Source organism: Erpetoichthys calabaricus, chromosome 16, assembly GCF_900747795.2.
Source record: "Erpetoichthys calabaricus chromosome 16, fErpCal1.3, whole genome shotgun sequence".
Classification (NCBI taxonomy): Eukaryota; Metazoa; Chordata; class Cladistia; order Polypteriformes; family Polypteridae; genus Erpetoichthys; species Erpetoichthys calabaricus.
This window is the reverse complement of record NC_041409.2, coordinates 92403042-92416610: the sequence shown is the minus strand read 5'-3', so window position 1 is coordinate 92416610 and position 13569 is coordinate 92403042. Positions and strand designations below refer to the sequence as shown.

The 13569-nt window shown below is 42.3% G+C and overlaps 1 protein-coding gene across 7 annotated transcripts in view; it reads left to right on the top strand.

The window, feature by feature from the left end:
• The window catches only part of epn1a (epsin 1a), a 52687-nt gene that overhangs the window by 9711 nt on the left and 29407 nt on the right, over positions 1-13569 (top strand). For all 7 annotated transcript variants that reach the window (XM_028821992.2, XM_028821991.2, XM_028821988.2 and 4 more), the window contains one exon: positions 8750-8910. In XM_028821992.2, the coding sequence (XP_028677825.1) occupies positions 8750-8910 (161 nt within the window). The remainder of the gene's footprint in view (positions 1-8749; positions 8911-13569) is intronic.

Below are 13569 nucleotides of genomic sequence, written 5' to 3'. Positions count from 1 at the left end.
CCATTGATTTTGCAAGTTTCTCATAGCGCTAAGTATCATAGTTCGCTTTTGGTACCGATTTATTAGCGCAAATCAAAGAGAGACTCATCGGGCTGTGGGGAGGGGGGCGGGGCCCTTCACACTCACACGTCTGCCTTGGGGCGTAACCTTAACTCCGCTTAGTTAGTGAACGAGAGAACTGCTTAACGGATTTAGATCTTTTTTTTTTTTCTTTCTAGAATTTGCTTGAACATTCCGGTTGATTTTGCGACTTCCCTCATTGCGCTAAGAATCATAGTTCAATTGCAGGAGTGATATATTCGCGCTAATATGAGACAGAGGCTGCGGGCCGAGGGGAGGGGCAAGAGTGACGTCAGGAGTGGGGAGCTGGGCGGGGCCTCCTCACTGTCCTGTTTCACTAATACGCAGGCAAAGCCGCAGGGGATGGCTAGTTATAGATATATAAACATGTAAATACATCTATAGATGAGACCATACATAAAATAGTCACAGAAGAATCATTACTGTCAAAATGAATTGCACACGAGCTTAAGCTGCCACGATGAGCACGAGAAACGTACAACAACACGCGTACACGAACACAGACGATTCAAACACTCTGATTCAGCCGACAGTAACAAATTTTATTCAAAAAAGGTGCTGCACCAGGCTGTCTACAAAAATTTAGCGAGCCTCTTAAACTAGATATTCGATATAAAAGATTTTTTTTTTTTCTACGTACAATTTTTGTTCAGTTGGGATTTTCAGAGGCATTATGGGATTTGTCTGAACTTTGGACAGTCCCTCTCAAATCAGGACCTCTGGCAACCCTGCTTATAAATCACCAGGAAAAACGAGTTGAAAGGAAACATGAAAAAAATGTGGCTAGGCCCCTTTAAGAAGTCTTTGTTTTAACAGCAAACCGTAATATTTAATGTGTGAATTCGGATGTGAGTGTCAAGAAGCTTAGTGTCCTGGGAACCAAGTTACCCAAACTCTTCTCTAACATTTCACTCTGATGCTGATCTTTCTGATCATAAAATAGGTCATTACGATAGCAATTGACGAGAAGAATTCAGAATTCATTGCAGAATTGCGGTATTTGAGAGTTCCTCAAGAGCGCCTCTTTCTCTTGCATCATTAGGCTCAAAAACCTAATTGGCATATTGTCATCTCATAACAGGCATAAGTTTCCAGTTTGGTATTTTTCCATCAAGTCGTTTCAGCTCAAGACCATCCTGAAGAAAGTGTGACACACAGAAAGACAGACACACACCCATCATTGAGAGATCTATTTTTTGGTATCGGGGGACTCTAAAACCTCGAGTTGACGAATCTAAAGCTTTTGTTCCTCCCCCATAGATGACCGGTTATAGTGGGGTGCAAAGCAAAAATAAATAAATAAAAATGATCCTTTGTAAAGATGCAGCCATTTTCATATAAATCGCCAGCTCACTTTAATTGCTGCGTTGATTTCCTGGGAGTTGAGATCTTAAGTCTTGGACCATTGACATCACCAGCCTGCTCTTCTCTGGTGATTCAACTCCTCGATCATGGGGGTTGCGTTCCAGAACCCCCCACGAAAGGTGAAAATCCACAAAGTAAAAACCCTATGTTTATATGGTTATTTTTATATATTTTAAGCCCTTATAAACTCTCCCACACTCTTGTAAACATTTCCCGCACAGTTATACAGCATAAACCCTTTATATTCTCTTAGACATTAGGTAAGATTCGTTTAAATTATGTATGTAAACACACAGTTTATGTACTACGTACAAACATACGTGTCGTATATCATTGAGGAGTTTTATTTAATGCGTAATGATGCCGTAATGGCGTCCTACAGCGGTGTAGCTGTTCCCTTCCTTCAGCATATCCAAACCTTTTACCTTTTCAGCAATCGTTAACACTTGGGTACGGCCCCTGAAGCAGTAGCAGGAGCAGATTGTTTTGGAGCCATAACGAAGGGCTTGACTACGCACAAAGATAAAGACAAAAGAGCACAAAAGTTAACTCTTTACACAGCGAAACACGTTGATACCGAATGAGCGAGACGAGATGCTGGCTAACGCAAAGCGGAATTGAATGCTGAATTCAATCAAATGAATTCAATAAAATGAATGTAATTGATTTTAACTGTGTGTTTTTATTAATGTCTTGTATTTTCGTTCTGCAGCACATCTTGGATGTTCTGCTGAATGACAAATAAAATTGAATTGATTGATTGAATTGATTGATTGAATGCTGCTGTCCGTCGCTGGGCCAATCAGCACCCAGGAACTTAACCGTGTGCTCTGATTGGGTAGCTTCTCAGCCATCTGCCAATAGCATCCCTTGTATGAAATCAACTGGGCAAACTAACTGAGGAAGCATGTTCCAGAAACCAAAAGACCCATTGTCAGCAGAAACCCGTGTTATATATTTAGATATGCTTACATATAAAATCCGCGATAGGGTGAAGCCGCGAAAGTCGAAGCGTGATATAGCGAGGGGTTTCTGTTTATGAAAATAGCAGCATCTTTACAAAGGATTGTACATTAAATATTGCTTGCTGTTAAAAGACCTCTTAAATGAGAATAGTCATGTTCTTCTATGTTTCCTTTTAACTAATGTTCTTTAATATTTTGCCTCCCATCTGCATCCCCACATCCCAAGGGCATGTGTGTTAAGTTGACTGCTGATTTCAAATTGGCCTGTGTGCGTGCGTGCGTGTGTGTGTGTCTGTGTCTGTGTGTGTGAGACGGTGTCCTGCAATAGACTGGCGCTCCTATCAGAGTTGCCTCCTTTCTTGCAGCAGACACTAATCCGCACGTGTGTCAAACTCCAGTCCTGGAGGGCCGCAGTGGCTGCAGGTTTTCATTCTAACCATCTTCTTACTGTGACCAGTTTTTGCTGCTAATTAACTTCTTTTGCCTTCATTTTAATTAACTTGACTCGGGTCCCTTAGCCAAACAATAATGAGACACAAAACAAGCCTCCACATGACCAGCTCATCTGGGCCCATCACACACTATCTGAAAATAAAGCTCACCAAAACATTTTGACGTGTTCTTAGAAAAAACAGAAAATCAACAGTTTTAGAAATGTCTGCTGTGGCAGAATGAGAGCAGCAACAGGCCACTGAATGAAATAACGGGTTTAATTAACAGCAAGAATCGACTTCTCATTAAGAAAGTGGTTGGAATGAAATTGGTTGGAGTTTGAAGCCCCAGTTCAGCTGGTCATCTGTTGGCTTGTTTGATATCTCATTTCTTTTTGGCTGTCATTTAATGAAGAAAATAATTAATTCAGAGGACTGAATCCTTAAAAACAGGGCCATTAAAATGAAGGGAAGAAGAATTTAATTAGCAGTGAAAACTGGGCACTGATTAGGAAAAGGGTTAGAATGAAAACCTGCATCCACTGCGGCCCTCCAGGCCTGGAGTTCGACACCCCAGTGCTAATGGGATAGGCTCAGACACCCTGCAGCCCTGAACCGGATTAAGCGACTCCTTTCTGCGTAGTCCAAAACAAGTGTCAGTTTTTTAAAAGATATTTAGAGCGCTGAGAAGTTCAATCAGTCCTCATTGTATATAACACTAGCAGCAAGTAATTAAGGCAGAGCTATGGAAATTCTATAAATGATGTTTTCCAAAGCGCGTCGTCCAAGAGACAAATTTATTTCATGACACAACATCCAGGAAAAGGCACCGTCTTTAAAACTCCATTTTTCAGCTCATTTGGATTTTGCTCCCACAAACTAGACCAGTACGTTGCTGGCTGAGCACTTAGCAGTTGCCTCTTTAGACTTGTATGCACCCGTGTAGTGAAGAGGACAATCCAAAAAGGTGCCCCCGGGTCAGTAGTTTGAATTCCAAAGTGGTCTATTGAGTCTTCTTGACAATGTGTGTTATATATGGAAACATTTTTCTGAGATTGATCCAAGGGTGTGGAATTTTATATAAAGAATAAGCACACCTACTGTACATACCCCCCCCCCCCCCCCCCCCCCATCATATACATTGATCTTTATATATTGGATTGTTGTTATTAGGCTGTCCTGTCATAGGGACCCTCCATACTCTTTTAATTGACTCCAGAGAGCTCGAAAGATTTAAAATAGTTCATTTGTTAAATGAGATGAAGGGACATACAGGTAGCATAACATTTTGTGGAGCCCACCTTGACAAATGTAAACCCCGGCCTATTAGCAGTCAGTGTTAGCGCCATGGATGGACTGAGTTCAGTGCTGGGAATCGCACTGTGGAAGCGTTATTCCATTTACGGAGCCACCTCAAAGCCACAACAACAATAAAATAATAACAACAGCAGCAACAACAACCAAAAAAATCCCTAAACAAATAATTTTATACTTGTGATAAAGAGTCATCCAACATCCAGATCCACAATCGGGGTCCGCCTGGAGTTGGAGGAGATGAACGCAGAAGGTGGCCCTCTGTGCTCAGTCTGTTTATCTTCTGTGTGAGGCCTAAACTTCCAAAGAACCAGGGTGGTGCAGCTCTGGCCCCCCAGTTATGGGTGTCTTGAAGGGGCTGGCTGTTCGTTGTTGGTTTGGTGCAGTAAATCGATCCATGACTGAGCGAGGAGTTTTATACCTTCTGGAGCTCTAGTCAAAACAGCAAACTTTATCTGGGTAGCAGAGGCCAAAACAAATTCTTTCCTACAGAGTTAAGGGCGCAATAAATGAAAGCAAAAGGGAGAATGCATGATAAAACGAAAAGGAATGTACTGTGACATGGTGATTAGTCATAATAAGTAGACATAAATATATTTGCATAACAGTAGTGTTTCATAAGCAGGCTACTAACGAGTTCAAAGCTTATTAAATATACATCCAGAATATTCTTAATCGTCACTGCGGCCTTGAATTGGCATACTTTAGAGTCGCACGGAGTACCCCGTCTGCTGATATCTTCAAATTCTACATTGACTACTCAATGGGCGCAAATGAATCTAAAGAAGCGGCTGCTTGGTGCTCAGCCAGCAATGGACTGGTTTTAATCCTAATAAGCTGAAAAATGGAGTTTGTTTCTGTAGATGAAACACCACAGGCTGATCATCTGATTATCCAACTCGAATTTTAGAAAGGAGGATTCGGGTTTGTCGTAAGGAAAAGCAGCACTGACTGAATGGGGGAGGCCCAAGTCTGGGAAACCCCGGTGTAGTCGAGCAGATTCATCGGTCTGTGCTGTAATAATAATAATAATAATTCATTAATAATAATTCATTACATTTATATAGCGCTTTTCTCAGTACTCAAAGCGCTGTCCACACAGGGAGGAACCGGGAAGCGAACCCACAATCTTCCACAGTCTCCTTACTGCAAAGCAGCAGCACTACCACTGCGCCACCTGTAAGACGCAGGTGGGGGCTTTAACTTACAAGAAAGTTCAGGGTCTTGGACAACTACAGCCTGTCCCGTTGTATTTGAGACAAGAAATAGCAAGCAACCCTGGGTGGGTCCTCACGCCCTGCTGCACTGTCGCCAAACCAGTTTACCTTCATACCTTTTGGGTGGAAAGCAAAAGTACCCAGGGAGACGTCTCGTGGAAGCGACGAGAAGACGCTACCTGCACGCGACTGAGACTTGGGGGGGGGGGGGGGGGGGGGGGGGGGCACGGGCACGCCCCAAATGTTTGTGAGTGAGGTGGCAGTGTGATGCTCTCGAGTGGCACAGGCAACACGCTTCATTTGGGTGCTGCAAGTGTGGCTGGCGTTTTGTCAGAATGTTTTTTGCTCTTTGTAAGAAAATAATAGAAAGTGGCGTTTGGAGGATTTGAGGCATCTAATAACTGCCATCCGAATCTGTCTGTCTCTGGTAAATGGAAATTTGTTATTTATTGAGAATAATTGGAGATATTGCTTTAGCAAATTCAGCTTATATATAAAAAAAAAAATGGAATTCTGGGTAGCTTTTTCTTTTTTTAAATGAGCACCAACCTGTTAGGAATTTTATTTTTTCCCCCTAATCTCCCCGTTGAAATTTCGACAGTGGAGTAACTGACAAGCCTTTCTACCCTTCGTCATTTTTCTTTTTTTTTTTTATATAACAGTGCTGTGAAAAAGTATTTGCCCCCTACCTGATTTTTTTTTTTTTTTTTTTGCACGTTTGTCACTTATGTAAATGTTTCAAATCATCAAACAAATTTAAATATTAGACAAAAGGTAACCAAAGTAAACACAAAATGCAGTTTTTAAGTGATGATTTTATTTATTAAGGAAAAAAAAGAACTATCCAAACCTACAGTACATGGCCCTGCGTGGAAAAGCAATTGCCCCCTAAACCTAATAACTGGTTGTGCCACCCTTAGCAGCAAAATCTGCAACCACGCGTTTTGCGATAACTGGCAATGAGTCTTTCACATCGCTGTGGAGGAATTTTGGCCCCCTCTTGTTGTAATTCCGCACACATTGGAGGGTTTTCCGAGCATGAACCGCTTTTTTTAAGGTCATGCCACAGCATCTCAATTGGATTCAAGTCCCGACTTTGACTAGGCCGCTCCAAAACCTTCATTTAAGCCTTTCAGTGGTGGACTTGCTTGCTGGTGAGTTTTGGATGATTGTCCTGCTGCAGAACCCAAGTGCGCTGCAGCTTGAGGTCACAAACTGATGGCCGGATACTCTCCTTCAGGTAGAAAGCAGAATTCATGGTTTCATCAATCACAGCAAGTCGTCCAGGTCTTGAAGCAACAAAGCAGTTCAAGACCATCACACCTCCACCATCATGTGTGACTTTTTCTGAAATGCACTGTTACTTTTATGGCAGACGTAACAAGATGCACACTTTCCAAAAAGTCCAACTTTTGATTCTTCAGTCCACAGAATATTTTTCCAAACGTCTTTGGGATTGTCGGGATGTTTTTTTGGCAAAAGTAAGACGAGCCTTTATCATCTTTTTGGTCAGCAGTGGTTTTCACCTTTGAACTCTGCCCTGTGTGCCATTTTTGCCCAGTCTCTTTCTTATGGTTGAGTCATGAACACTGACCTTAACGGCTGCAAGTGAGGCCTGAAGTTCTTCAGATGTTGTTCCGGGTTCTTTTGTGACCTCTTGAGGGTGTACTCGCTGCACTCTTGGGGTAATTTTTGTAAGCCGGCCACTCCTGGGAAGTTTCACCACTGTTCCATGTTTTCTCCTTTTGTGGATAATGGCTCTCACCTTTAGAAATGGCTTTGTGACCTTTTCCAGACCGATTGATGTCAATTACTTTGTTGCTGAACTTTTCCTGAATTTCTTTAGATTGCGGTGTGATGTCTTCCTTTTTGGGATCTTTTGGCCTACTTCACTTTGTCTGACAGGTTCTATTTAAGGTCTGGCAGTAATCAGGCCTGGGTATGGCTGGTGAAATTGAACTCGGCTTTCCAAAAAATGTGATTAACCAGTTACTTCATGATTTAACAAGATGGGGGCAATTACTTTTTCACATAGGGCCATGTAGGTTTGGATATTTTTTTTTTCCGTAATAAATAAAATCATCACTTAAAAAAACAACATTTTGTGTTTACTTGGGTTATCTTTATCTAATATTTAAATTTGTTTGATGACCTGTGTGGCAGACGTTCACCAGGACACCTGGAAGGACGACGGACCAGGGGAGGGGCACTATCTTTCCTTGGGCGTAAGAGGGCAGCCCCCCTGGATTCCATCAGGGCCATGGAGATGGAGCTGGGAAGCTCAACCCTGTGGTGACCTGTGGTCACCACCAGGGGGCGCCTGGATGGTCCTGGAGGACAGCACTTCTGCCACACCAGGAAGTGCTGCCAAACCAGGAACTACATACGCCCGGAGTGCTTCTGGGTGCAAGGGCAGCACTTCCGCCATACCAGGAAGTGCTGCCAGAAGACCATTACAGAGCCCATCTAGGGCGAGATAAAAGGGGCCGCCCAACTCCCTTCGAGGAGCCGGAGTCGGGAGGAGGAAGACGGAGCTTGCGAGAGGGGAGTGGAGGCGGCTGAAGGAAGGAAAAGGACTGAGTGTAGTGTGGTGATTTGTGCACTGTGTTGGTGTTGTATGTGGCACAATAAAGGGTGCGTGTTTTGAACATTCGGAGTCCGTGTCTGTCTGTGCCGAGGCCGGTCTTTCACACCTGAAAAATGTAAGTGTGACAAATGTGCAAAACAAAAAAATCAGGAAGGGGGCAAATACTTTTTCACAGCGCTGTACACTTTTCAGATGCCCATTTGCTTCATGGTTATAATTAGCAGCATCATGGAGGAGCACAGATTTCTTTGTTTTGCCCTCCCATCACTTTTCAGAGTGCGTAGTAAGAAGTCATAAGAGCTGTCATGAGCCGTGAAGAGGGGCGCCTTGACAATGCAGAACGGCGCGGCTTCGCTGTGGCACCTGAAGTGGGCAGAATGAGCGTCGGCTGGAAGCAAGCAATGCTTACTTTTTCTTTTTCATATCCATAAAATATTGTCACTTTGTGTTCTGCTCATAATGCTGATAAGCATTTTATCATTGTTCATATGAATGAAATGTGCAGTTTGTGTTTTAATGAGAAAGTCCATTTGTCTCCCAAGTAACCTTTCTTGCTAGTCAGGACTTCTTCAAGTTCAACTGCTTTGACTGGCATCACCAGCCAGCGCCACTCCTCTTGGAGCTCCACACAGTAGTAGTAATTGGTTAAGGCTCATTTTTATATACAATTTATATTGTAAGCCATCCTGTAAAGTCCATACTGTCAAAGTGATAAGGTGGTGGCTCTGATATACAAGGTGATGCTCTAAACTCTCATAATTGTTCTTTCCCTTCATTTTTTTTTTTAAGCATCCTCTACTCCTTCAGGAATGAGTTCTTCTGGCCTGACTTCTTCAGGCATGTCCGGGGGCTTGTCTACTGATGCGGAACAGGCATGGCCACAGAGCAGCGGCGAGGAAGATCTTCAGCTACAGCTCGCTCTGGCTATGAGTAAAGAGGAAGCAGAGCAGGTGAGTTGTCGATCTGTAGCCAGACGTCTGGTAGAAAGTGTTGTAATGGTGACCGGGGAAATCCCCCTTAGTAAAATGATAAGCAATCTGTCTGTGTGTCTCTAGAATCTGAAAAGATGGTGCAACACAAACTGTGTTTTTATTTTTTTTTAGTAGTAAGCTTCATTGCATTTACCATTCCAACAGGTGGTGCATGACAAACATTAATACAGCTTTGATAAATCCCACTCCAAATAGCATATAACGGAGACCTATGCATTGCATTTGTCATTCCAACAGATGGCACATCACAAACATTTGTTGCAATGCATTTGTGGTGCCTGCATTTTCAATGCATTTTCTTACTACATGCATTACAAGTCGCATTCCACCGGTTGTCGCTCTACAAATGTTAACGCTTAGCTGAGACCTATGCATTGCATTTGTCATCATCTCAATAGATGGCGCATCACAAACATTTTAGTAATTATATGTATTGCATTTGTCATTCCAGTAGATGGCACATCAAACATTAACACCGCTTTTATGAATTCCATACCAAACGGCATTTAACAGAGAGCTATGCATTGCATTTGTCATTGCAATGCATTTTATTGCTACAAATGTGTTTGGTGCCTGCATTTTCAATGCATTTTCTTACTACATGCAGAGCACCAACTGTTGGAATGTAATTGGTAATGCAAGTGTTAACGCCAAGGTCTGTGTTGATTACTTAGATGAGACATATGCATTGCGTTTGTCATTCTAGTAGATGGCGTATCACAAATATTAACACTGCCTTTATGAATTCTGTACCAAATGGCATTTAACAGAGAGCTATGCATTGCATTTGTCATTCCAACACATGGCACATCACAAACATTTGTTGCAATGCATTTTATTGCTACAAATGTTTTGTGGTGCCTGCATTTTCTTACTACATGCATTACAAGTCATATTCCAACGGGTTGTCGCTCTACAAATGTTAACGCTTAGCTGAGACCTATGCATTGCATTTGTCATTCCAACAGATGGCACATCACAAACATTTGTTGCAATGCATTTTATTACTACAAATGTTTGTGGTGCTTGCATTTTCTTACTACATGCATTACAAATTACATTCCAACAGTTGGTGCTCTGCAAGTGTTAACGCCAAGGTCTGTATTGATTACTTAGATGGGACATATGCATTGCATTTGTCATGCCAGTAGATGGCATATCACAAACATTAACACTGCTTTTATGAATTCCATACCAAACGGCATTTAACAGAGACATATGCATGGCATGGAGCACTGCATGCATTAATGCTGAGGTCCTGGTTGCTTTCTTAGATGGGTAGCACAGTGAGTACATTATAATTTCTAAAGGAACTGGAAGAAGTAGCTTTTTAGAAAATGTAAATATCTATGGGCCTTTATGTTTAACTTGGTTTTTTATTTGCATCTTATTTTAGTACCGTGGGTCTGTGAGTTTCACTTGAATAAAATGAAATCCTTAGACGTGGGCAGGGAGTGTGTCCCCTTGGTGGGTACAGTTCTAAACTGCATGGCACTAGAATGCCAGCATTAGTGATCCTCAATGGGTTCACCTCATCAGATGGCTTTGAACGGAGACATCCGCATTGCGTAGTGCCCCAGAAACGTTAACGCTGAGTTCTGCGTTGATTGCTTGGATTTCAGCACATCTTAGATAGGGAGCATGGCTCGTGTTTTATGTTTGCGTAGGCCCCATATGATGTCCGACACAAAAGGAAAACAACACGGTGCCTGTAACTGTTTTTATTTAACAATTTAAGAAAATCAACGACGATCACCTTCAACACAGTCCCCTTCTGGGTTGACACATAGCTGCTTACGACGTGGCGAACATTCCAAGTAATTCTGCAGATTAATGCTGAACGATTAATTGCATTTTTATCGTTCTTGTGATAAGTCATTTCTGCTGTAACCCTATTGCTGCGTCAACTGTATAGCAGCAATAAACTTAAAACAGCAGTTAGGCAAATAACTGAAGTACAAAGTAAAAGGCTGAGAGCAGAGAGACTCTCATGCTGCCCACGCTCACTGTAGACAGTTACGTCGTATGTGTAAGAGGCGCAACAGCAGCTCGGTGGCCGTCACCTCGTTTATTAGCTATGCTGAAAACTCTGGCTTAAAAGGAGAAGATTTAGTCTGCAAACGAGCCAGCAAATCTGTCGTATGGCAGTACTTTGCCTTTAAATGGGAAGACCATTTACAAACGCGGGTATTTTGTAAATCATGTCGAGCGAAGGTGGCTTCTGTGAGAGGAAACATAACAAGCCTGTTCCACCATTTGAAACACAGTCCTAAAGAGCAGTCCGAAAGAGTGCTGTGCACAAAAATGCGTAAGCTGCATGGCCAGATTGAAGACAAAATCTGAACCATCTAAACGAGCCATTCATTTTCTCCAAAAGTTTTTAATGCGCGTCGCCATACGAGCCCGGGTGCCGACATCCAAAAGAAATAGCGCAGGCCATTACTCGCACTACCTGTACCAATAAATACTGTCCAAAAAAAAACGGTTTTGTGTACCTTAACAACCTTGACCAAGATTCCATCCCTTACGTATTTTTCCCAAGTCGCCATGCCGTGTTACAAACTGGTACTGGAAGAGATGAAAGACATGGAATTCTTCGCAAGCACAACCGATCTTTGGTCAGGCAGGACAAACAGAGGCCTACATAAATAAGCCTGACAATTCACTTCGCCGACTGACTTTGAATTAAAGACTCGGTGTTTATAGACATGGGCGGCACGATGGCACAGTGGGTAGCGCTGCTGCCGCCTCGCAGTTAGGAGACCTGGGTTCGCTTCCCAGGTCCTCCCTGCATGGAGTTTGCATGTTCTCCCCGTGTCTGCGTGGGTTTTCTCCCACAGTCCAAAGACATGCAGGTTAGGTGCATTGGCAATCCTAAATTGTCCCTAGTGTGTGTGTGCTTGGTGTGTGGGTGTGCTCTGTGGTGGGCTAGCACCCTGTTCGGGGTTTGTTTTCCTGCCTTGCGCCCTGTGTTGGCTGGGATTGGCTCCAGCAGACCCCTGTGACCCTGTAGTTAGGATATAGCAGGTTGGATAATGGATGGATGTTTACAGACATCATCCCTACTTCTGCAAAGAACACCGTGGGGAAAATTTAGCTACGGGATTACGTGAGGTTTTGGCTAGCTGGTGTTTATGTGAAGATGGACAGGTGTGTTTTACTACTGACAATGCGAAAAATGGGAACAAAGCCACTGAAGTAAATGACGGGCACAGGCTGCACCTTGCCGTTAGTTAGTGTTTATTTTATTTAAGAGATTTAACTGGCTAGTAACACAGAGTAATGCGGAGTTAAAAATGTTTGCCGTTCTGTTCTTGCGTTTACCGTGTTTGGCAGACACCTTAAGGGCGAAGTAGCACTAGTGCTATGTGCTCAGTAGGTAAACGTTTCAGACCAGAGTTGCTAACAAACCGAATTCCTGAGCTAAGATAAAAGAAATCGTCAGGTAAGTCCAACCCAATCCAACTCAACCCCGACGCCCGTTTTTCCTGAAGTGCATTGCTGCCTGTTGTGTGATGCGGTGGGCAGTTGCACCCTAAGGACTTGGTTGTTAACTTTTGCTGCAATCTGGTTTGATAGTTTTATTTATTTAAAATGGGGTGTTTATAGGCCCAGAATAATTGACAGCATATTTTTTGAGAAGCCAAGCAAAATGACCCCTTTTATTGGCTAACTATAAAGATTACAATATGCAAGCTCTCGAGGCAACTCAGGCCCTGATTACATCTTGCCTGAAGAAGGGGCCTGAGTTGCCTCGAAAGCTTGCATATTGTAATCTTTATAGTTAGCCAATAAAAGGGGTCATTTTGCTTGGCTTCTCACTACATCAGAAACTTCAAAAGACTTTGATGGAAAGTTATCTTATAAGAAGATCTTCACCTTACATTGTTCTCCTCTCCTGCTAAATGAATCATAGCCTGAAAGGGTTTTTAATTTTTTAATTTAAGATGTCTCACTTAAAGGCTTTTCCAATGTTATTTGTCCTAGTGTGTATATAAACACCAGGAACTCCAGTTTCTGTATTACATCTGCCTGAAGAAGGGGCCTGAGTTGCCTTGAAAGCCTGCATATTGTAATCTTCTTAGTTAACCAATCAAAGGGGTCATTTTGCTCGACTTTTCACTACATTCATAACGGCTAACACGGTATGACATGCTAGTACACAACATATTTTTTGTAAATGTTTTGCAGCATGTATTGCTTTTTTTGTTGCACAAAACGTTTACTTTTTCGCAGTATTGACTGTGTATTTTTTTGAATTTTAATAAAATTTGTCTGTTTTGGCAGCTTGCATAATTGGTGAAACTGCACAGTCCACAACCCCCTAATTTATTGTGTTATTTGTTATTGCGTCGTCATTTTCCCAATATTGTACAGCCTTAACACATCTTCTACCCACCATTCAAAAATGCATGCACTTTTCGCCGCAGCCCTCCGTCATTAATTGAAACGTTTCCGTCCCGGATTTCTTCAGTTTCACAATGTCAACTTTATTTATATAGCACATTTAAAACAACATAGGAATGCTGTGGCCAAAGTGCTTTAAGGTAATAGAATAAAAGAAAAACATACAATTAACATGAATAACATATATAGAAATAAAATAAATGAACATAA